Source organism: Sminthopsis crassicaudata, chromosome 4, assembly GCF_048593235.1.
Source record: "Sminthopsis crassicaudata isolate SCR6 chromosome 4, ASM4859323v1, whole genome shotgun sequence".
Lineage (NCBI taxonomy): Eukaryota > Metazoa > Chordata > Mammalia > Dasyuromorphia > Dasyuridae > Sminthopsis > Sminthopsis crassicaudata.
In genome coordinates this window covers 14510531-14534381 of record NC_133620.1, presented here as the reverse complement: position 1 = coordinate 14534381, position 23851 = coordinate 14510531, and the positions used below count along the sequence as shown (strand labels likewise).

Below are 23851 nucleotides of genomic sequence, written 5' to 3'. Positions count from 1 at the left end.
CCTTTATGGTATATTAAGGGTTCTGGAATGTTTCCTTGGTCTGGGGGATGGAAGAAGGAGCCCCAACAAAGGAGAGAGAGGTGAGGAAGGTGCTGGGAAGAGAACATAGTCTGCTTAGATGGGGAGGGACAAGCAGACTCCAAGCTTGAGCAAGCCCCTATTATTGCCACTATTTACTCATCCCAGTTAATTCTCTCTATAGTCCTTATATAAAATGGAAATCTGGATCCCTCTGGCAATCATTATTGGAAAACTTAGTGAATCTTATTGCTGTGAGGAATCTTGGAAACCATCAGACCAGGGACTAAAGCTGATAGAGGGTAATCGATTTTGCTTCTAGCAAAGAGTAGTTACAATCCTGGGCAAATTGTCTAGCCAGTCTGCGCCTCAGTGTATTCATCTGTAAAATGAAACTATTGTACCCCGCTCTAAATCTATATTATCCTATCCTCAGAAGTAACTATATGCTAGCATTGTACTAAGTACCAGTTCCCGTAAAATACTGGAAAGAAGGAAGCCACAGATGCTCCTTACTGAGTATTTTCCATGTTCCTAAATGGCCCCTTGAGAATATGGAGAACTCTTTCTTTCAATAAGGAGCATCCGGGGCTTCCTTCTTCCCAGTATTTTAAGTTAGCACAGTGTCTAGCATATAGTAAGTGCTTATTAAATGCTTGTGGGTTTGACTTAAGTGCCTGTGACCAAAGACTCCTTGATGTTTAAAACATACTGCCTCTTGGTTTTCTTTTTCATTTTTTTCCTTTTTGATCTGATTTTTCTTGTGCAGCAAGATTATTATATAAATATGTATGCAAGATATTGGATTTAACATATATTTTAACATGTTTATATATACTGGATTACTTGCCATTTAGGAGAGAGTGGGGAGAAGGGGAAAATTTAGAACACAAGGTTTTACAAGGGTCATTGTTGAAAAATTATCCATGCATATGTTTTGAAAATAAAAAGCTTAAATTAAAAAAACAAACAAACAAACTTATGCTGCCTAACATAAATTGTGAGCGTGGTTGGCCACTTAACTACCAACATGGGCCTTTTTCTTCTAAGGCAACAGGGTCTATAAGTTGCCCTCCTCATGTCTGCGGTGACCTTTAGAATTTCTTATCAGAACTTAAGGATGGAAATATAGGAGGTCCCCATGTCCCCAAAACCAAATTTAATTTGCATTTCCAAAAGGCAGTCCCAGTGAGAGTGTGCTTGGGGCACTCTTCTCAGTTTTTGCTTTGGTTGAGCTGGTGAGATGATCTGTAACTTGAGATATTTCCTCTCTGTAAGGAACATCAGAAGGTGTCTTGGAAGTGATAGGATCCATCCTCTGCTTTTAAAAATACTGCTCACAGTTTGCCACACAGCTTGAGAACTATGGTTAATGGGGACTCACTACTTCCTGAGCCAGTTTATTTGTTAAGAAATTCTTTCTTTTAGAATGTAAGCTCCACGAGGGCAGGAACTATTGGTTTTTGTCTTTGCCCAGTACCTTGAACCCAGTAAGTGCTTGATGATTGATTTATACCAAACTGAAATCTGATTACTGTTGCCCCTGGAGTTAAACAGAGTAAGCCTCTAGGTGACCTCTTCCCCCATGTCTTTCTTTTCTGATGTTTCTGAACGCATTGATGCGAGAATAGCCCGGAAGACCAGAAAGGGCCTGAAATTTGGAAGGGGGTTGGACTCCTGGTCTTCTGCTTCCTTGTGACTTTGGGCGAGCCTTTGTGGACCCCCGCTTCCTCCAAGACCCCCGTAGGTTCATAAGCCCTGTCTCTTGAATGCACCAGGCTGGCATCACTGTGTAATGGAACTTTTTCTTTCTCCTTGTGTCTTCCAGTCCTGGTACCTGGGATAAAAGTCACAGCATCCCACCATCCACCAGACAGACCACCGGACCCCTTCTCAACTCTGTAACGCGGAAGCAGCAGCAGCGCAGTGCAGTTTCTTCATTGTCCAGCGGAAGGGGAGACAAACAGATTCAGAAAAACCAGTACATGGAAAAATGCTGAGTGTTACGGTTCTACAGCCAAGGCCGTAACCTCTTTGGGATTAGAATTTTTTTTTTCAACCACCTTAGGAACTGTTGTAATTTTCTCACATGGTGCTTGAAATGATTTGGCTTTGTCGCATTGGAGTGTTTCGCTGGTAGTCTAAGTTGTAGGTGACCCTGGGGGGAGGGGGAGGCCGGTCTGCTGTCATGGGCTGCCTTCCCCGCTGTACCCCACTTTCCATACGGAGCCCAGCTGTTTCACGGTCTTGACATCCATTGACCCATACAGATGCGTCCGCCTTTCTGAGCACTCGCAAGGCCCGCCGCAACTCAAACTTTCGTAGTCGCTGAAAACTGCAATATGTAACTTACAGGACAGACAATAGGGCATGTTCTTCTGTAACATATCGGGGAAAAAATATGCAGTGGGTTCCCTTTTGGGGGGTTTGATTTTTGTTCTACGGTCAGCAGTTTAAATGCATAACATGACCCATAAAGATGGCGAGTCCACTCACGTTGCAGAGATATCCAGAAATGACAAACTACTACTATCGTCGTCATTTTTTTTTTTTTAAAGTTTGAAATGCTGCACTTACATTAGAACATTGTGGGTTTTTTTTTTCCAACAATTTTCAACAATTACACAAATTCACGTGGAAATGGGGAAGATGGTCTGTTTTGACAGAAACTGACAGGAATCAATCAAAACAATCGAATTTTGAATTGAGTTAAGTGCAATTTCATTGGATAGCTAAATATCTTTGTAAGATAGAGATTGTTGAAAATTCTATTTTTGTTTTCCAAGTCCTTCTATCCCAGGACTCTAAATTATTGGGGTAAAAAAAAAAACAGCCTTGCAAGAAAAAAAAGGGGAGCTATTTTTGCTTTTTATGTTTTTTATTGTTAAACTTGTATCCCTTTAAAAAACTGAAGGAAAATTTTAAAAAACACAAAAAAATACAAATCTAATGGTGCTTTTACCACAATATGTTAACTACATTAAATGCTAATTAATTATTTTCTTTTATCGAAGCACATAAAAAAATTAAGTCATGATATCTGTTAACTTTATAAGCTAAAAGTCACTTATAATGGATTATGCCAATTTTGAAAAAAAAAAAACAATTGACACATTTCTGGCCACCTAGTGTTTATCGGTTCTTGGCCACCTCAAGTCCCAGAGAGCATCCAGAGGTTTGAAATACCTTGTTGTCCTATGTTTTCCTGGACAGACTACAGAGAGAAATGGCAAAGATGCTGGTATCCATTCTGATCGAGGGCACTTGTTGGGAAAAAAAAAAAAAGGAAAAAAATTCGTACCCCCAAATGTCCTGTATCTTATGTACAAAAGTAAAAGGAGACAAAAACAAAAAATATGCCGAAAAAATATGAGAACAAAATAGAGTGCAAGTGATTTTTTTCTACCAGACAGCGAAGCACCGAATGCTTCCCCAGGCGACTTTCAGAAGGTTTCCTAGACTATACATATATATACGTTCTGATTGGCGCATCTGGCTAATCAGAGAAAATCTGTGCATGTTCTAGTGTTAGTAACTAATTTTTATATAGTTAATGTAGGATAAAGTAGAGTACATTAAGACACAATATTGTAACCCTATTCCAGGCACTTACTTGCCTTTAAACCTTGTTTGTTCAGCCCTTGAGAAGGGCTTCTACTACTGTCCTATACAATCAAGTATCTGAAATTCTTGGGAAGTCACTTTTGCTCATCTTTTCCCTGAAACAATGTTGGTTGTTTGTTTTAATTTTTTTTTCTCCTTGATTTGCACGAAACAAACGAAAAAAAAAATTCCATATCAATGTGCCTTGCCCTGGATAGCGATTATTTCTGAAATTGTTGCACACGTTCCTCGAATCGAAAGGGTTTTTTTCCCTGGTCAAGCATTTGGAGACACTTTTTTTGTAAATGTGACTTTGACGTCCGCCATCGTCAGTTTCCACTTCTAGAACTAAGTAGCGCGTTAGTTGTTCCGCAGATAGGAGTAGTGTGTATTGTCTGGTGTGGTCAGTGGCAGTGCTATTCTGAGATCCGTAGATGCTAGAGAAAAAAAAAAAAATCAGTATTTTGGGATGTTGCTGCATTGGACATTTTATTTCGGAGTCTTCCTTTATTTTGTTTTGTTTTATTTCCCAGATATATGAAAATATGCAATACCTGCTTATATCATGTAGAAATGCTTAGTGGTGATCGATTTTTTTTTGGATTTTTTTTTTATTTGACCAAAGTCAGTGCTGCACTTGACGCAGTATATTTTCGGTGTTTTGTCTTTGTCCTTTTTTTTTTGCGAATTTTGAATGCACGGAGGCAGGAAGGGCTCCCTTTCGAGTAGCAGTCTAACTGTGAAGCACTAAGCTGACCCTGCTTCAAGCAATTTGTTTTTCTTTTTACAACTCTTCCTTTCACAAGCAAGCCTTAAAAAAAATAGCGTTTAAAAAAAAAACACAACAAAAAAAAACCAACCTTCCTTTTTCTTCAGATCCCCATACCCCATTTTTCTTAGCAGACCAGTTGATCCACATTCAATAAATATAATAATGCCCATTTTTATATGCACGTTTTTAAACTTCCGAGTTTGGAGAAAGAAAAATAAATAATTGTTTACTGGTTCTCTCTATTTAAGGAAAAAAAAATAAACCATTTTGGACTTTGATACGTGTCTGATAAGTGGTCGAGTAGTTTGTTGGGCTCTGTTGTGTTGCGTGAGAGTCAGTGTACAGTATCATTTCCTGTAGCCAGCATTCTTTGCCTTCCCCCTAATAGCACTTAGCAGGGCATTACTTTGTGATGACATTATGTGCACTATGAAAAATAAATAAATAAATTTGCAGCTTACAGTGCTTCACAGTGAAGGGAAAAAAAACAACAACAACAAAAAGCCTAGACAGACATTTTGTCAGAACCTTTGCTCTAAGCTGAGGTGTTACCAGTGAAATTGGTCTGTACATATGATGAAATTGCACCCTTTTTTTTTAAATGAAAAAAAAAGAAAAAGAATAAAAAAAAAAAAAAAAAAGACGAATCCACCGAAGCAATAGTTGGGGCAGGTCCAGTGATTTGGGGCGAGCTGTTTGAGAACGGGAGAGCGAGAAAGACTCCACTGCTCCCCCTCAGAAGATAATGTAATTTGTATGTTGTATAGTTTTATGGATTTGTTTGACCCTATTTTATAATGCAGGACTTTTGTAATGTTGTTTAAATGAGGAAAAAAAATCTGTCCAGTTAGCCTAGTGAAATTTCTGGTTGTTTGTTATAAAGGCAGCATTCATAGAATTGCTTTTTCTCTTTATTTTTTAAGTTTTTTTTCATTGCTGTTGGGTATCCCCCCACCCCTCCTTTTATTTTGGGAACTGGATTTAAGTTGAAAACTTTCCCGTTTCCTTTTTTTTAATGTATGTATTTAAATACAGTTATTTTTCTCCTCTTGATGATATAGCATATTCCTATGCTTCAGAAGTGTAGGCTACTGGAGACCCATTGTAAATGGTCATTACAGGTATGCTGTTTTATTTTATTTTTTTTTTCTCTTGAAGATACTTTGTCATAGTTGAGTTTGATGAAGCCGGAGTTAGGGAACTCTGAACCCGTTTGCAGAAACAAACAAACAAACAAAAAAATACCACGTTTTCAAGGCTTTGCAACATTAGGGAGGCAGGCTAGGGTCATAGCTGATGGGGGTTGTGGAGTAATAAGTGAAAACATACTCGATGACACTTTTTTTTGTTCACTGTATCATCATCCAGAAAACGACAGTTGGGTTGTGACCAGACAGAAAACAAGAGAGAGAGAGAGGAAAAAGGGTCTGATTCCCCAGAATCATAGCCAAGAGCGGAGAGGCTGAAGGGAAGCCCTGGGAGTGTGCAGTAGGCAGGGATTCAGAGCTGGCGGGATCCAGGAAACAGGGTTAAGACTTCAGTTGGGAAAACTGCAGGATCTCTCTTCCCTGCTTCCCTTCTCACCTGCTCATTCCCACTCTAAATCTGTGATTTGAGAACACTATGACATTTAGGAAAAAAAAGAAATGTCCCACAACTAACTTTTCCTGTTTCTTGTCTTCCTCTGGGATCTAAGCCAGAGGCACAAACACTAAATTACTCCAGCCTCTTTCATCCCAATCCCTCATCAATCTCTAGGTTTTCCTCCCTACTCTTTCTCACTTGACGCTGCCCTTCTCTCCCTGTCCCTTACTGCCCCCCAGCTCCCAACTCTTGGATGTTTCTCCTGCTTGAATTAAGTAAGCATTTGCTTGTCTCCTACTGCACACCCCAGCCATGCAGTTAATAATTTATTGATTTTTCTCTTCCATCAGCTCCAAGTAAGAGTATAGGTAGACATAGTAGTACTCTTTCCTCCGTCTCAGTCTCTGTTGGATTCCTTCCCTGAAAGTGGAAGGAGAGAAAGGGACCCCCATACCCCAAATAAAAAGTTCCTAGACTCACAGTATTGTCAGCCCACAGGAATATGCAAAAACAAATGAAAAAAAGCAACTCTCTTAAAAATTCCTCCTTCACTTTGTTTTGTTTTGTTTGTGTCAGTATATTTTGCAGCTTTGTAGTAACAGTGTTATTAAATATTTGCTGTATAAATCTGGATTTGTGGCCTAAAATCAACAACAACATCAAAACCCAGTTTGTTCTGAACCGCAAGGAGTATCAGTGAATATTGTCCTTTGCATTGTGTCTCTGGAAATATCTTCTTGGTTGTTGTTAGCGGTGGTGGTTTCTTTCGTTACTTCTCCACTTTTTTCCTCCTCCTTCTGTGTTTGAGTTCTTTTTCTTTTCATTTTTCTTTTTCTTTTTCGGTCGAAGGCCTCCATAGAACAAATTGCAAACCCAACTGGCACAGTCGTGTGAGGAGAGCTTCAATGGCACCCATAACAAAAACCAAACCCCCCACAAGCCAGTCCACTTTCCCTAGGAGATCTGTGGGTGGATGTCTCAGGACAAGCCAAGCAGTTTCCCAAGACCCATTTTTTGTGTCGAAGTCAGTGCATGTACCTCCTGTTGGACAGTCCCGCGATTCTGCTTCCCTCCATCCGGTCCAAGGCTGTGTTCCCGTCTCATCAGCGTCTCAGATCCGTCCCCTTTTTTCTTTTTGCCAGTTTAAAAAAAAAAAAATTAAAAAAAAAAGGCAGTGGGATGAGAACGTCTTTGATCTATAGCAGGTAACATTGAAGCTGTTCCGTGGCACTTAACTGTAGTGAAGACTTTGTCGCCACTTCTGAGATCAATCTAACGTTTAATGCAAATCCATTACATGGTGCTATTACAGGCTGGCAAAATGATTTACGAAAAGAAAAAAAAGTGACATCTTGGGCTCGTTTCAATCTGCTTTCCCACAATGTAAATGCATAGCAGTGATTATCTGCATGAGAACTATGCACTAACCTTACCCGAAGAAAACAAATATATCCACCGCGTTGGTACCCTTTCCCTTCCGTTGACTCCGGTCCTTGCCTTTTTGGTCATTGTTATGATGCCAGCTTTAGGACAGAATGAATTATAAGAAAAACCAGCATAATACCTGATATATTAAAAATGTAGTGCCTGTGAAATCTGTATTATATTGCTCTTCTGAAGTAAGATTGTTTTCTACACCGGTAGCCTTTGCTGTCTGTCAGGACCTTCTGGTATAGGTGATGTAAGATAACCATACAATATAAATGCATGCTATTCCATAATGCTTAGAGAGCTGTATGAATATTACTCCAAGTTATGTTAGTCTTTTTTTTCCTGACTTGGTTCTTGTCAGATAGGTTTAAAGATATTTCACTGAGAACGCAAATTCTGTCTCTTTTCTTGATTTTTGGGGTGTTTTCAGTATTTTTGGAGGTATACATTTACTTAAATTCAGTATTACTTGTGTGGTTTTTTTTCTCTCTCTTTCTCTCTCTTCCTCTCTTCTTCCTAGAGGGCAAGCATGGGTATTGAGTTCAGAAATCAGTGCCTGGCCAGATTTTTGTCTCGGAAAACCGCCACGTGACTCCCAAGAACTCTGTTTAGGAGGAGACGCAGAAGCATTTCGATAGAAGGGGATGCTCTTCTCTGAACCCCCTTACCTGATTATGCTAATGTGGGAAGTGATTTCCTAATGGACAGTGTTCATCAGATACCCATGCTTGGCCCTTCTTCACACCAGACCTCTTCATATTGAAAAAAACAAAAAAACAAAAAAACAAAAAAAAAAAACCTTAAAAAAATTCATGTGGCTATTTAGTTTCATGCACAGTTGCAATATTTTCCTTCAAAAAAAAATTAAACTCTGTACAAACTCTGGGCCCTTTTCATGAGAGAAAAAAAAAATTTTGCTATTAACACGGGATTTTTAACAAATTATTCTTTCTGTTCTAAATCTCCAATGGCTTGCTTCCCAAATAGAGCAAGTTTGTGGTTTTGTTTTGGGTTCCCCCCCCCCCCCCGTTTTCCTAGCCAGCACCCCACCTGCCTTTTATGCCTTCAGGAGGCCATGGAGCCCTTTTGGGAAGGGATCTGGGAAATGGAGAGAAGAGACGGTAGAAATTCCCATATTCCATTAGAAGCGGCGAGAGTAGGGGAAACATTGCAGCTTTGGTGGGATAAAGGGGGAGAGTATCCCGGAGAAGGCCCCAGGCTCCATGCCAGTCATCATCAGATTCACATGTGTACTTATGATGCTATTTGATAAAGACGAAAACCTTCTACCAATTAGTCTGTACATAAGAGAACATAGTAGATGTGCTACCTCTAATCCAGCATTCTTCACAAAGGAAAAGACTCAATCCGTAAAATGGGAACTTTTGTACTTTCTACAGTGGCTTCAAGGACTAATGTGGCTTCTTCTCTTTCCCTTGCCATTTTTTTTTTAAACTCAATTTTTCCAAATGACAAAATGCTTTCCCCCTCTCTGGTTTGTTTTGTGTCTTTCAGATGTCTTTTATTACTATTACTATTACTATTATTATTATTATATTATTATTATTATTATTGTGATGCTCAATAGTCTCTGAATTAGTATCTTTTTTTCTGAATGACTCAAAAGTGCAGAAGATGACTGAGAGTGTTTTGGGTGGAGGGTACGGTGAGTGTGAGGACATCAGAACGATGGCCCTTCTCGGTTCATTTTCCTTTGCCAACGGTGGTCTTCCCACACTGGGCGGCGAGGGCTGCCGCCATTTTGCTGGCCCGTGAGGTTCATCGGCCTGGCGCGAGATCTTGTGGCGATGGAGAGAGCCACCATCCCTGCCCAGCCCTGATCCCCTCCTTCCTCCAAGAGTTGCCTGGGACCTTCCCCACGTGTATCGGTTTTTGTCCGCTCGGACGCCATGTTGTTTCTGTTTTTGTTTTTGAGGTCAGAAATGGGAGGGACTTAGACCGAATCTTTTCCGATAGAGATGTGCGAAATCAATTGGCAAACCTCACCTGCCACCCGTGTTAATACCATGGTTTTTCTTTTGTCTTTATGAGCTGGCCCCTTGTGCCTCTAGTATACTTGGATTGACTCTTCATAGCTTACCCTTTCTAGTTTGGGACTGTGTTCTGTGAAATTGTGTACCATTGGTTGAGAATCACTGTGGGCGTCCATTGTTATTCAACTAAAATCTCCACAGGTTTTTCTGAGCTGCGCTGTGGATTAGTTTAACTCTTGTATTCAACCATTAGTGCTACCACCTTCTCACATTACAGTACAATTACTGGAAGCAAGTACTGCATTTCTTTCCTATGCAACAAAAAAAGGAAAATATAAAATGCTAATGCTAACGAGCCTGAGTCACTCCTTGTCTCCTTTACTTGTCACCCCTCACGTGTGGAAGAAGGCCCGCTGCCCTGCAGAGAAATGGGGTACACACAGCTGGCCCTCAGGAAGCTTGCGGTCTACTGGGGAGGTAACATGGCAAGGGGGCAGATGCCAAGGTGGACAAGGTTAACAGAACCGAGCTTAAGTACAGGCAGATCTCCAAGAACGACTGGGTCTCTTAGCTCAGTGGGAGAAGAGATCTGTAAAAGGGGGAAGTGGAACCAGCTTGGGACACCCAGGACTGTGCTGGGCAGAACTCACAGATCTCAGGATTCTCCATCAGCCAGAAGTGACAGAGCAGGGCACAGTGAGGAAGACTGATTCATCCAAAGGGTGAGCTGCTGGATCCCAAAGCTGGAGGATTCCCCCCCTCCCCCAGTCTGGCCCTGGTTAGCCACCAGCTTCTCCACTAAGATATGGAATGCAAGTGTTCCTTTACAGAAGTGGAAGGAGAAGTTCTGGGAGGCATGACCTGACCAAGGTCAAATACAAGTGTTCCTATCCCCTTTATAGAAGTGGAAAAGAGACGCTCTGGGAGGTATGACTGGACCAAGGTCAAATGCAAGTGTCCCTCTCCCCTTTATAGAAATGGGAACTACAAGACCTGACCAAGTATAAAGGGCTACAGCTGAGCAGATGCAAGGGAGCCTAGTACTTGAGGCTAATTACCAATTGGACAATTCTCTATTAACATATGTTTGGAGGATGACCCTACTTAACTATTCTGTGCTGGCTCCAAGGGGGGGAGGGGTGTGCTCAAAGAAGGGGAAGTGAGATCAGTGGGTGGAGTAGGAGGAGGAGATTCATTCTTCTGGTGGTGGAGAGAGAGGAAGAAGGTGTAGAGATTCCTATATCTAATCGTCTGAGACTCCAAAAGACCAAGAATAAAGACTTTTGCTTATCCTGACTCTGGCTGATTCTAAGATATCCAGGGTCACAACAACCACGGTCAAATGGAAGTAGTCCTATCCCCTTTATAGAAATGGAAAGAGAAGCTCTGGGAAGTACAAGACCTGACCAAGGTACCACTGGTTGGACCCAGGACTCAAGAATGAGCCCTACTGATCCTTAGTCCATTCTTTTCCCAACATCAGACTGTCCCATGCTCGTTGCATCATTTATGATTGTGTGGCTTTTGAGCATTTATAGGATCACAGATTTGGGGCTGGAAGACCAATTGGTTTTTAAAGACAAGAAGCTAAAGCCCCAATATGTTATTTGTCCAAATTCACACAGATAATTATTAGATCCTGGATTCAAGTCAAGGTCCAGAGATTTCAAAGCCAGTTTTTTCCATGCTATCTCTCTCTCTCAACTAGACCAAATCTTCTTCTGTGCAAACAAGAACTGATTCACTTTTACTTCCTTAGAGCTACTTCTCAAGGTGGTCAAGTAGAGGGCACTGCTCTGAGAATCACAGCTCTGAGCAGAGGGAGAGACCTTAAAGACTCCATAGGCCAACCCTACATGAATAAGAATCTCAATAGTACCCTCCAGGGTTGATTTTATTAAAGACTTCCAAAGAAAGGTCACCTTGGACTTTCCATAGCAGTTCATTCCACTTGGGCATAGATCTCGATGTTCTAAGCTATTTCCACACGGCAAACCTCAGTCTGCCCTTGGCCCTTCTAAATCTTGCTCATAGGGAGCCCTGCCATCTGCAGCCCAGCTGAATCCTTGCACATCATGGCCCTTTGACTCCTTGAACACAACTATCAGGTCCCAAAGGCTTTTTTTCTCCAGGCTAAATAGCCCCAGTTCCTTCAGCATACCTTTAAATGGTGTGATCTACAGCCTTTCACCCTCCTGGCTGCTACCTTCTGAGCTTTGAACAGTTAAGGGCATTTATTAAGTGCTTACTGTATATCAGGCACTTGGGATATGAAGGAATGCAAAAACATTCCCTGTCCTTATCTAATGAATGAGACAGTACAAGATACACCTAGAGAAGGTTACTTTTGGAAGAGAAGAGAGAAATTAGAAAATAACCCAGGTGAAAGGTGATTTGGGACTGATGATGTAGTTACGAAGGTAGAAATGGCTAGATTTGGCAGTGAACTGCATATGGGCAGTGTGGTGTGAGTGAGGAACTGAGGAGAGCCCCAAGGTTATGAGCCTAAGGACGGGAAATGGAAGGAGTGCCGGACCTGGAGGCGGGTAGATTCATCTCCATAAGTTTAAATCTGGCCTCAGACAGACTACATGACTCTGAGCAAATCCTTTAACACTGTTTGCCTCAGTTTCCTCATCTGTGAAATGAGCTAGTGAAGGAAATCCAGTATCTTTGCCAAGAAAACCCCAAATGGGTCTTGAAGTTGGACACGACCAAAAAGACTGAACAATTAAAAAATAAAACCCACCTAGGAGAATGCTGGTGTCCTTGAGAGTAATGAGGCTGTCTATAAGGGGGAGACTTTGGGGGCAGAGGTAAAGAATTCTGTTCTGGACAGCTGAGGTGGAGTTGCCTATGGGACATTGAGTAGGAAGTAACAACCCAGCTGCTCTTACTGTCGCTGTCCAAGGTTTTGTCCTTAGCTGGATGGACCATGGTGTTAACTGGTGCAACAGTTAAGACTAAGTTAAAGGCTGATTCTCAGATTTTCTCTGAGAAGACTACTTGGATAGAGCCAAAGTCTGAGCCTCATGTAACTGCTTTTGTGACCTTTGCCTTCAGTCAAACTTGAGGTCTATCATATTCTTACCCAAGTGACAAAATATTTCTCCCCTCTTTCACTGTCAACTTTTCATTCGGGGCAGAAAAGCAACCCCTAGAGATAATGGACTAACTGCATTTCTAGTCTTGATTAGGTTTCATGACCTTGAGCAGATTACTTAAAGTCTCTGAGAGTCAGTGTTCTCTCCTGGAAATGGGAGCAATAACATCTGCCTCACTCATTCATAAAACTGTTGAGAAAAATTACATGAGAGCAGATGGGACGCTACCTGGGACCAGATTAAGTTCAAATCACACTTCTGACATTCACTGATATTATACAAGACTGAGCCTCAGTTTCTATATCTGTAAATAGAGATAATAACACTCACATTACAGGATATTGGAGAAACCAAATGAGATCCTATGTGACCAGCTTAAACCAAGAAATAAACTTCGGTATTGATAAGACAACATAATTTATAATCTGTAAAATACTACAGAAATATAAGATATTATTATTATTATTATTATTTAAAAATTCAACTTTTGAGTTAAAGTTTCTACCATTTGAGAGGAAGGAAAGCCATTTTGAGATTTAGTAGGGTTAATCTTTTTATGCTTAAAAGACTTTTTAGACAATTCTTACATTTATTAAGCACCTGTGTGCTTAATATCAAACACTGTGTGAAGCACTGGCGTTACAGAGATAATAACACAACAGTCTCTATCTTCAAGGATTTTTCATTTTAATGAGGCTCATTGACCCTTTTCATAGGAAGAGTGAGTCAAAGTCCCAACTAAAATCGGATTGTCTCCATATGAACATCCCATTACAAGTGCTATGCTGCTCTGTATTTGGCTGATGAAGGGTTTGGACAACTGGCCTGGTGAGGTCATGCTCCTTCCCTTCAAAGACCAAGGGCCCATCTAAACCAGTCCAAAGAAAACTCCTGATGCCTTTTGTCCTCCAGCAACGAAGGGTACTCAGGTCAAATGAACGGAGATCCTGCTGCTTATTTCTTTCCCGGGTACAGAAGCCATAAATCTTCCCATCTTGGTGTATCAGCCTCAGAACACTGAACATAACCTTCAAAAGCAGTTAAAGTCTGTCTCCTGGACTCTAGGCAGGAATCCACCCCAACTATTCCAGTCATATGCGCATATATCTTATTTTTGAAGATCTCCAGGTAAGGAGACACCATAACTCATTCCAGTATTCCATGACTCCCAGTCTGATAAATCTGTCTCCCTCCTGTCTAAGAAAAACTCCTCCTACAGTTGAAGCCAGTTTCCTTTCAGAAGGCAGCATAATATAATAAATTGCATCCTGGCTCTGAAGTTAGCAAGACCAGGATTCAACTCTCTCCTTTGACATTATAGCTATTCATTTAACCTCTGAGTTACCATTTCTTAATCTATAAAACGAGGTTAGTAAAAGTACCTATTTCAAAAGGTTTTGATAGAATTAAATTATATAAGGCACAGACAGTGATTATGTGCTAGAAAGCACTAGCAATAAAGTACTAGTTAATTATTGGCTATTATTGTTGTTATCGTGCTCTGATAAATTATTAAAATATAATAATAATTAATAATAATAACTGCATTTATATGGAAGCTTTAAGGTTTGCCTTGTGGTTATCTCATTTGATCATTGTAATAATTCTGTGAGGTAGGTGCTATTAATTATACCCATTTTACAAATTGAGAAACTGAGACGGAGAGATCATGTGATCTACTCGAAGCAACATAGCTAGTAAGAGTTTGAGACAAGATTTGAACTCAGGTTTTTACTGTACCACCCAGCTATTTTTACAAGCTTTCTTAATAGATACAGACCTAAAAGTGGACTCAGACACCGACTGGTCCAAGACTATCATTGTATAAATTAGGAAACTGAAGGAACTTAAATGGTTGAGAAAGGTTATACATATCAGAGGCAACATTTCAACATGGGTCCTCTTTCTCTAAACCTCCTAAAAAGATGAAAAAAGACTTCCTTTATTTGTCTTCTCAGAGTCATGGAACCTCAGCAAGGTTAGGGACATGATTCATCAAAGAGTAATGAATGTGGGACTGGGGGACCTCGCTCCCATTCTAACTCTGCCCTTTACTGCCTGTGTGACACTAGGATTGCCATCAGAAAGACTCATCTTCAGGAATTCAAGTTCAGCCTCAGACATTTATTAGCTGTATGACCCTGGCAAGTCACATAACTCCATTTGCCTCAGTTTTCTCATCTGTAAAATGAGCTGGTGGGGAAAAAAAGTGGTCAACCACTCCATTGTCTCTACTAAGAAAATCTCAAATGAGGTCACAGATAATCAGATATGACTCAATGACAACATCATGAAGAATATATTACTATCTTGAATATACCATTTCCTAATCTTGGCCCTCACTTTTCCTACCTATAAATTTAGAGAATTGGACAAGTCAATGTCTAATTTCTTTGAGGCTCAAAATCAAAGACCCAATGATCACAGAAATCATTTAATTCCATTCCCCAATCCATGAAGAAATGATTTGTAAAAGATCCTTCACAAGCATACATTCAGCATCTGTTTGGCCCTTTGTGATGGCCATGGAATTGTCTCTCATTTTGTCTGAAAAGAATATGGGAGTTGTAATAGACCAGAGGCTCAAGTTGATCAACAATGAAATGTAGTAACCAAATTTAAAAAAAATGTAATCTTTGACTACATTAAGAAAGTCAAAGCCCACAAAATAGAAGATTTTGATTACATCAAACTAAAAAGTTTCTGTACAAATAATACTAATGCAAACAAGATTAGAAGGGAAGTAACAAATTGGGAAAATATTTTTAAAAACAAAGGTTCTGACAAAGGTCTCATCTCCAAAATATATAGAGAACTGACCCTAATTTATAAGAAACCGAACCATTCTCCAATTGATAAATGGTCAAAGGATATGAACAGACAATTCTCAGAGGAAGAAATTGAAACTATATCCACTCACATGAAAGAGTGTTCCAAATCACTACTGATCAGAGAAATGCAAATTAAGACCACTCTGAGATACCACTACACACACACCTGTCAGATTGGCTAAGATGACAGGAACAAATAATGACAAATGTTGGAGGGGATGTGGGGAAATTGGGACACTAATACATTGCTGGTGGAGTTGTGAAAGAATCCAGCCATTCTGGAGAGCAATCTGGAATTATGCCCAAAAAGTTATCAAACTGTGCATACCCTTTGACCCAGCAGCGCTACTACTGGGATTATATCCCAAAGAAATACTAAAGAGCGGAAAGAGACATATATGTGCCAAAATGTTTGTGGCAGCTCTTTTTGTTGTAGCTAGAAACTGGAAGATGAATGGATGTCCATCAGTTGGAGAATGGTTGGGTAAATTGTGGTATATGAAGGTTATGGAATATTATTGCTCGGTAAGAAATGACCAGCAGGAGGAATATAGAGAGGCCTGGAGAGACTTAAATCAACTGATGCTGAGTGAAATGAGCAGAACCAGAAGATCACTGTACACTTCAACAACAATACTGTATGGGGATGTATTCTGATGGAAGTGGAAATCTTCAACATAAAGAAGATCCAACTCACTTCCAGTTGATCAATGATGGACAGAGGTAGATACACCCAGAGAAGAAACACTGGGAGGGGAATGAAAATTGTTAGCACTAATATCTGTCTGCCCAGGTTGCATGTACCTTCGGATTCTAATGTTTATTGTGCAACAAGAAAATGATATTCGCACACATGTATTGTACCTAGACTATATTGTAACACATGTAAAATGTATGGTATTGCCTGTCGTCGGGGGGAGGGAATAGAGGGAGGAGGGGTAATTTGGAAAAATGAATACAAGGGATAATATTATAAAATATATATATATATATATATAATAAAAAAAAAAAAAAAAAAAAAAAAAAAAAGAAAGTCAAAGCCTCCAGGAATAAGGGAGTGATGATCCAGCTGTACCTTTGAGCAAATCATAGCTGGAGAACTGGGTTTGCTTCTGTATGCCCCAATTTAGGAAAGATATTGATTAGCTAGAAAGAATTTCAGAGGGCAACCATGATGGTGAAGGCCCTTGAGTTCATACTCTACAAGGATATGTTGAAGGAAATAAGAGAAAATGAAATAAACATTATTGTTATTTTCAAGTATTTAATGGACTATCACCTAGAATAATTCACAATGGCAACAACAACATTTATATAGTACCTACTACTTGCCAGGCACTGTACTAAGCACTTTACAATTAATATCTCATTTGAAGGAGCATTCAATTTGCTCTACTTAGCCCCAGGGGCTAAATCAGGAGCAATGGTTTAAGCTGCAAGTAATTGAACTTGATAGCAGAAAAAAATTCCCAAACAATGAGAGCTGTCCAAGGTAGGATGCGTTGCCTTGGAGAAGTTTTGGTTTCCCCCTCCTTAAAAGTCTTCAAGTAGATGCTGGTTTCCCACTTATTGAGTATATGTTAGTCGTGTTCCTTTGCAGGTATGGGCTGGATCAGACAGACACCAAAGTTCCTTCCACCTCTGAAATTCTGTTATTCTGTGATTGTCAGAAATTTCTTCAGTCAGTCAACAGATATCAAGTACCTACTATGTGCCAGACACTGTGCTGATCTCAAATATAACTCCTTGTGATGAGGGACAAAAGCGGACAGCCCAGTATGGAAATGACCAACAAAACCTTACATCCTCTGGAGAAAAATTCCTTTCTTATTCAAACTTCAAAAGACTTACAGTCTCTGGAGAAACTCATTTCTTATACAAACTTCTCCCTATCCTCTGGAAGCAGAAAAGTCTTCTCAGATACAAATCCTGTTCTATTATCCTGTTGTGTATAAAATAAAGATCTCAAGCTATGCTTCTTGCAATATCTCTCTGGAAGCAGATATTGCCCGCCAAGACATCTTGGTGTTCTTTTCCTAATCAATAAAGCCTTTCTTGTTACGGCTTTGAGTAGGCGAATTCTTTCGCCATGGATCTGGCCTTAGCACTTTGGTGAAAGGAGAGAGAGAGACAGACAGAGTGAAACATACAAGACCCATCTCTGCCTGGTATACCACCCTCTTCACTCGGACCATTTACCTTGGATTCAGTTCTTCTTTCCAGGGCCCAGCAGAACTAGTCTACTATTTCCTTCATATATCTGAAGGCAGTTTCCACTCTGAAAAAGGAAACTTGAATGGATGCCACCAATTATATCAGCAAAAAGTGCAGATTCCTTTGGAGAGCAGAATCTACTCGCCATTTATATTCCTATGATTCAGCCCAGTCCCTGGCACCTAATAAGTACTTAATAAATGCTTGTCGACTAACTGAACAGAGCAAGACTGTATACAATCTTACCTGAAAGACTGGAAGGGACAGGGAACTGAATTCTCTGTTTCATCAGATTCAACCCAGTGAGGCTCTGTGCTAGGCACTGAGGACACAAAGATCCTGCCTTCCACTGAGCTGGGAAGGTGTCCAGCTCAGAGAAATAAATATCAGATCAGTAAGAAGTTAATTTGGAAGGAAGGGAGCAGCACAGCTGGATGATTCAAGAAAGGTCTCACGTAGGAGGTCACAGCAGATCCTAAAGATGATAATATTAGTACTTTAAAGTTTGCAAAGCACATTCATTATATCATATTATTACATTTCACATTATTATATTCTTACATTTTACATTATTGTAGTATTACATTTTATCCTCAGAACAACTCCAAGAGGTAGATGCTATTATTGTCCCCATTATACAGATAAGGAAACTGAGGCAGAAAAAGGTTAATCTATCAGCCTAGATTGGCACAGCTAGTAAGTGTCTGAAACCAGACTTGAAATCCTTAACCCAGCTCTAGCATCCTATTCATTAAACTACCTAGTTGCCTCTAAGAAAAGGAAGAATAATCTAGCTCACTAATTATTCAACATATCCTGGCTTAGATTCTTTGGTAATATTCACAGCCAGCAGTAAAGCCTTGTAGTCAATGACAGCCACCTGGAGGAGTGATAGTGTTCATATCCCACCTGACTCCAGTTGTTGGATCGGAACTTTAGAAAGGGGAAGCACCTAGGAAAGCAGCTCGTCCAAGTCCTTCATTTTTCAGCTGAGGAAACTGAGGTATAGAGATCCAATTCTTCCTCACAAGCACATTGTTGCTCTCTCGGGCTAGGGAGATGACATAAGGGGACTCTAACTGCTTTCCATAGAAACTTCAAGCACTCCATGTTGTGAATATGTTAAAGCTAAGAATTGCTCACAGAAATATGAGTGCATTTTTGGATGGCTGAAGGTTTTCAAAACCATTTGGCTGGCAAGAAATCATAAACAGTTCAAATTTATCTCTATATACAAGGTTTAAAATCAGAGTTCTCTTCTTCTTTTGGGGCCAAGTGGGGACTCCCATGGCTGATTCCTGTGCAGAGAAACCTGCTTTGGAGGGAAGATTTGCAAGATGAATTACACATAGGAAACACTCTGAAACTAGACTCATAGACCAAGAGCTGGAAGGGACCGTAGCAGCTGCCGTCAAATACAATCCCCTCATTTTGCACTTAGGGCAACTGAGGCACAGATTAGTTAAGTCACACAGCTAGAATGGAGGGATTTAAATATTTGTTCATTTAATCATGCTGAATGTTTTCCCCCTTTACACAAACACTGAATGGACTTTAATCTTCCCATCCCAATATCTTGGCTTTGTAAATGTTCCTATCATCTAAAAGACACTGTGTTAGAAATCACAAAGGTGGGAAATTGTTCCACTGGGAAGGCCATTGCCATGTTTTGGTTACTCTGCTCAGAGCAAAAGGTAGAAAGCTGGATTTGGGGGCAGAATCCAAAATCAGTGGCTCAGCAAATGGCAAGGTGACCGAGGCTAACAGATGAATAGATATGATCCATGATCTGAGGCAGCCATTCTCATATGTTTTGATCTCAGGACTTCTTTATCTCTTCAAAATTGAAAACCCTTATATGCTTTTTCTTCTTTACACTTTCTTTTTCTTTTCAGTTTTTTTCAGTGAAACAATTGGGGTTAAGGGATTTAACATAGGGGAACACAACTAGGAAATGTTTAGTGTCTGAGGCCAGATTTGAACTCAGATTCTCCTAATTTCATGGTCGATGCTTTATCCACTGCACCATCTAGCTGCCCTGAGCCTTTATACTCCTAAAAATAATTGAGAATTCTAAAGAACTTTGACTTATGTAGATTCTATCTATTGATATTTACCTTACTACACATTAAAACCAATCATTTTTAAAATTTTTATTTATGAAATTATTTTTAAAAAACAATATCAAACCCATTATATATTAACATAAATAGTATGCTTTTATGAAAAAATGTGAATAGTACAGTTTTATGTGCTTACAAATCTGGGGGAAATCAGAAAGATAGAATGAGAGAGAGAGAAAGAAAGAGAGAGAAGAGAAGAGAAAGAGAGAGAGAGAGAGAGAGAGAGAGATGATCATTTTAAATCCCAAAATATTACTCATTAAGGATTACAGAAACTCAAAAGAAATTAGTCTAGCAATCCAAATGTGAAAAACCAAATGGATGATTCCCAGACTGAGTCAGGTTGCTTGATGGACAGGCTACCCATTGAATGAATCACTTCAATCAATCTCTCTTGGGCAGCGAGCTACTAATGAACAATGAGCCTGGAAATGAATGGGGAAAGAGATAGTAATCAATTGCATTTCGGAAATTGAGGAAATCTAGCATCATTTTCAATGATCCCAAATTGCTTTCAGCAGCCAAAGCCTGTCTGTCCTCCAAGATACTATGTGCTGTAAATCACTGAATCCACCATTTTCTTTGAAGTAGCAAAATTGTGGATCTCCCAAAGTGGAAGTAATAGGACACAGTGTATTATCAATGATGATTTGCATATGAGATACATCATCAAAGAAATATATGAATAGAAAATGTGATCTGGCCTAAGAGCAAGAGATGAGTGGGAGTATGGGGGCAGGGAGAAGAATTACAGGTGGACAATCCACATGTGACCCTGTGATTTGTGAATTATTAAAGGCACCGGATTAATTAAGGCCTCCAGTGCCAGCTACATCTCTATGGCTGATAATTTATGGAAGAATATGCACAAATGTCTATGGGCTGCGAGAATGTAGATAATTGGCATCTGGCCTGCTATAAGATTGCTGGTATCACTCAGACCCATTGAAGAATCCAGCCCAGGGGATTCTTAACCTTGTTTGGTTTCCCTGGACCCATCTGGCAGTCTGGGGAAGCTCCGAATCAGTTTTAAATAATCAAGAGTAACACCAAATTTCAGCGAAAAATGCCATTTTTCCCAATCCAAGTTCACAAGTCCTTTGAAATCTATCCAGGATTCTTGAGGGTTCCTGACTAAGGATCCCTGATTCAAGCTTTTTTATATTAATTTACCAAGACCCACAAAAGACTTATATAAAGAGCACAATTAAAACAATTATGACATATGCTAAAGAACAGAAAAAGTTGAACTAATATGCACAAAAAAGTGTTAACACAGAGTCTCTTCCTCATAATAATTCTCTATGTGGGTAATACAAGGATTATTCTCCCCATGCTTCATATGAACATGGCTCAGAGTCACTTACCCAAGGTCACATGGGGACTCTATCACCTTATATTTGAATAGTATTTTACAAAGTGTTCTCACACATATAGCGGTGTGAAAGCAGTGGTATTCAGGTAAGTATTTAACAACAGGCTCTCCAGAAAAATAAACTGCACGCTGACCACACGTTTAAGTTTCATTTGCATTATTGGCATTTCATCCATCACTTTGTTCAATCTTGATGATCGACAAAGCAATCTGCTTTATAGGTTTGCTGATTTCTGAGGTGTAAATGTTCACACTGAAAATTTTACAGCCTGCTATCTCGAGCTAGCTCCAGCACATCCCTGCTCACAAGCATGATCATTCAAAAATTGTTACTCCCATTTTACAGGGAAGAAAACTGAGGGATGGAAAATGTATCTGGCTTGCCCAAGATCGCATGGCTCGAAAATGACAGAACTGTGTAGACTTGAATCCCGTCCCTTGGAGTCCGCTTCTAGTACTCTTTGAAACTTGCCACAGTGCATATGGGAGTCTCAAAAACTCCATGCAGCTAGATTGGGAAGGGCTCCCTCCCTTCTGTGGGCGCCACATGAGGATATGATATGAACAGCTCACACCCCAAAGGTGCGATCCAACTCCGTATCTTATCTGTCATCTTGGATTAATGTGCTCCCCTTAAGCAGGAAAGTCAGAATGTCTTGGTTCCATAAATCTGCTCTCAGATTCTTCAAGACATTTCTTCCTGGCATTTCAGGAGAGCTGGCTTAAGGTTCTCCGTCAGAAGGAAACACACACACACACACACACACACACACACACACACACACACACACACACACACACAACTGGAGAACAAAGTAGCAGCTCTGCTTGAAAGTCCACCAGCCTAGATTCTAGGGAAAAAGGCTTCTAAAAAGGTATGAGATGAGTGTCCTATCTCCAGGTTCACTTTCTAATTTTTTCTGCCCTCAGGAAAGGCTGAAGTGAATTAGAGAGGTCATACAGGGACTGCCCCTGGAGTTCTCAAAAAAAAAAAAAAAAAAAAAGCCTTCCTGGGGGGGCAGCCAGGTGGCGCAGTGGATAGAGCACCACCCCTGAAGTCAGGAGGACCCGAGTTCAAATCTGGTCTCAGACACTTAACACCTCCTGGCTGTGTGACCCTAGGCAAGTCACTTAACCCCAAATTGCCTTAACAAAAAAAAAAAAAAAAAAAAAAAAGCCTTCCTGGGGCTCTGGAGATATGGTGAAACAGTATTTGGGCCCTGGCTGCTTCAGGTCACGTAGTGGCCCAGTGGTGAAACCACTTGTCATTTTTGTACGATGCAGAAAACCTGGATTTGTTTCGTAGCCTCTCCCTCCCATCCTGGCAACAAGCAGTTGCCAGTTCAAAGGACAGACTCCTTCAACACTCCCAGATGGCATCATACAGGCCCAAGACTTCAGTGATGAACAAGGAAGGGCTGGCTCTAGTCCACCTTACCATCTGAGGACCCCCATAGGAGCTAAAGCAAAGGCCTCTCTTAAGCAAGTCTGTACCCCAAACCACATTTTCTGCTTTGTGTTTCTTTTCCCAAGTAAGTGATCAAACTCATTCGTAATTATGAATGTGTCCAGCCTTAGAGGGGATCTTATGAATTCAAGAGATCTGGAGATCTTTGATCCAAAGAGTTTTCCAGACTTTTATAGCCCAGACTTATAGAACTTGAAAAATTGACAAAACTACTCCCTAATAAAAAGATGACAATTTGTATTGTCCAAATACAAAAGGAGAGTATTTGGACAGTGCAGAAGCAAGGTGAAATATGGCCATTTGACTGTCTCACAAACTGCTTTGTGTCATTCTGATAAGATTTAAATGCCAGCCTCCCAGAAGATTATAATAGTAAGTTAAGTGGACAGATCCTCTTTTTAGTCATTATGTTAATGTGCTCTGTGAATTCATTACTTTTTCTTTAGAGTATAGTAAATAAATACCTATCCCATACCTGATTTATGTTGTATAAATAAAAACAATGAAATAAATAAAACTTTAAGGAATTTGTCCCCAGGAGCCGGGGTCGAGGTAAAATGAGTCTAACTTGTGAGAAAAGGGAACTTAATCCCTCATTAGAAACTGATCTCCCTCAGCTCTGAAAATAGTCAGAACTGAACTCCTGTGTCCAGAGCAGAAGTGACCGTGAGGGTCCAGTACTCTTGGCCCACAGCATCCCTCCCTTCTGTCCACTTCTCCTTAATCCTAGAGCTGCCCCTCAAGTTCAAGTATTCCACCATCTCTCACCTGGACTCTCTCCATAATTATTTCTTATTTGTAAGTATTTTTTATATAAATGGATAGAATTTTGTTTGGAAAGTTAACGATGATTTCATCACTAGCTGTGTGTGGTAACTCAAGGTACCCTGGAAAAAGTAGTGACTCAAGTTAGAAGTCCTGGGTTCAAATCCTGAATCTCCCATATATTTTTAACCTAGGTTACTTCAAATATGTCACCTTACTTCTCTAAATATCCTTTTCCTTCCTCTGTAAATTGACAATGTTGAATTGGAGGATTTCAGAAATGCCTTCTCGCTCTCCCATCCCATCAGCCCTCTAGATTTTTTTCATTGTTTATATTTGATTTTTGTTCCTGTTTAGTTTTCCTATAAATGCCCCGAAAGAATCTCCCCGATCTATAGGAAGCTTCCCTTTTTCTTCTGCTATGGGAATTTTGTCAAAGTCTAAAATTGACAGACACCTTTGGTTTAGATTTCTCCAGTGTAGGCCGGGTATTAACTCTTGTGGTCAGAATAAACACATAGTGCTACTTACAAGGAGAAAGGGGTGTGTGTTTGGGTGTGTGTACACAT

General features: G+C 40.1%; 1 protein-coding gene across 4 annotated transcripts in view; it reads left to right on the top strand.

Annotated features, from left to right (window-relative positions):
* The window catches only part of NFIA (nuclear factor I A), a 672686-nt gene extending 666243 nt beyond the window's left edge, over positions 1 to 6443 (top strand). For all 4 annotated transcript variants that reach the window (XM_074265783.1, XM_074265784.1, XM_074265782.1 and 1 more), the window contains one exon: positions 1847 to 6443. In XM_074265783.1, coding sequence (XP_074121884.1) covers positions 1847 to 1864 — 18 coding nt within the window. In that variant the 3' untranslated portion in view covers positions 1865 to 6443. The remainder of the gene's footprint in view (positions 1 to 1846) is intronic.
* The last annotated feature ends 17408 nt before the right edge of the window (positions 6444 to 23851 follow it).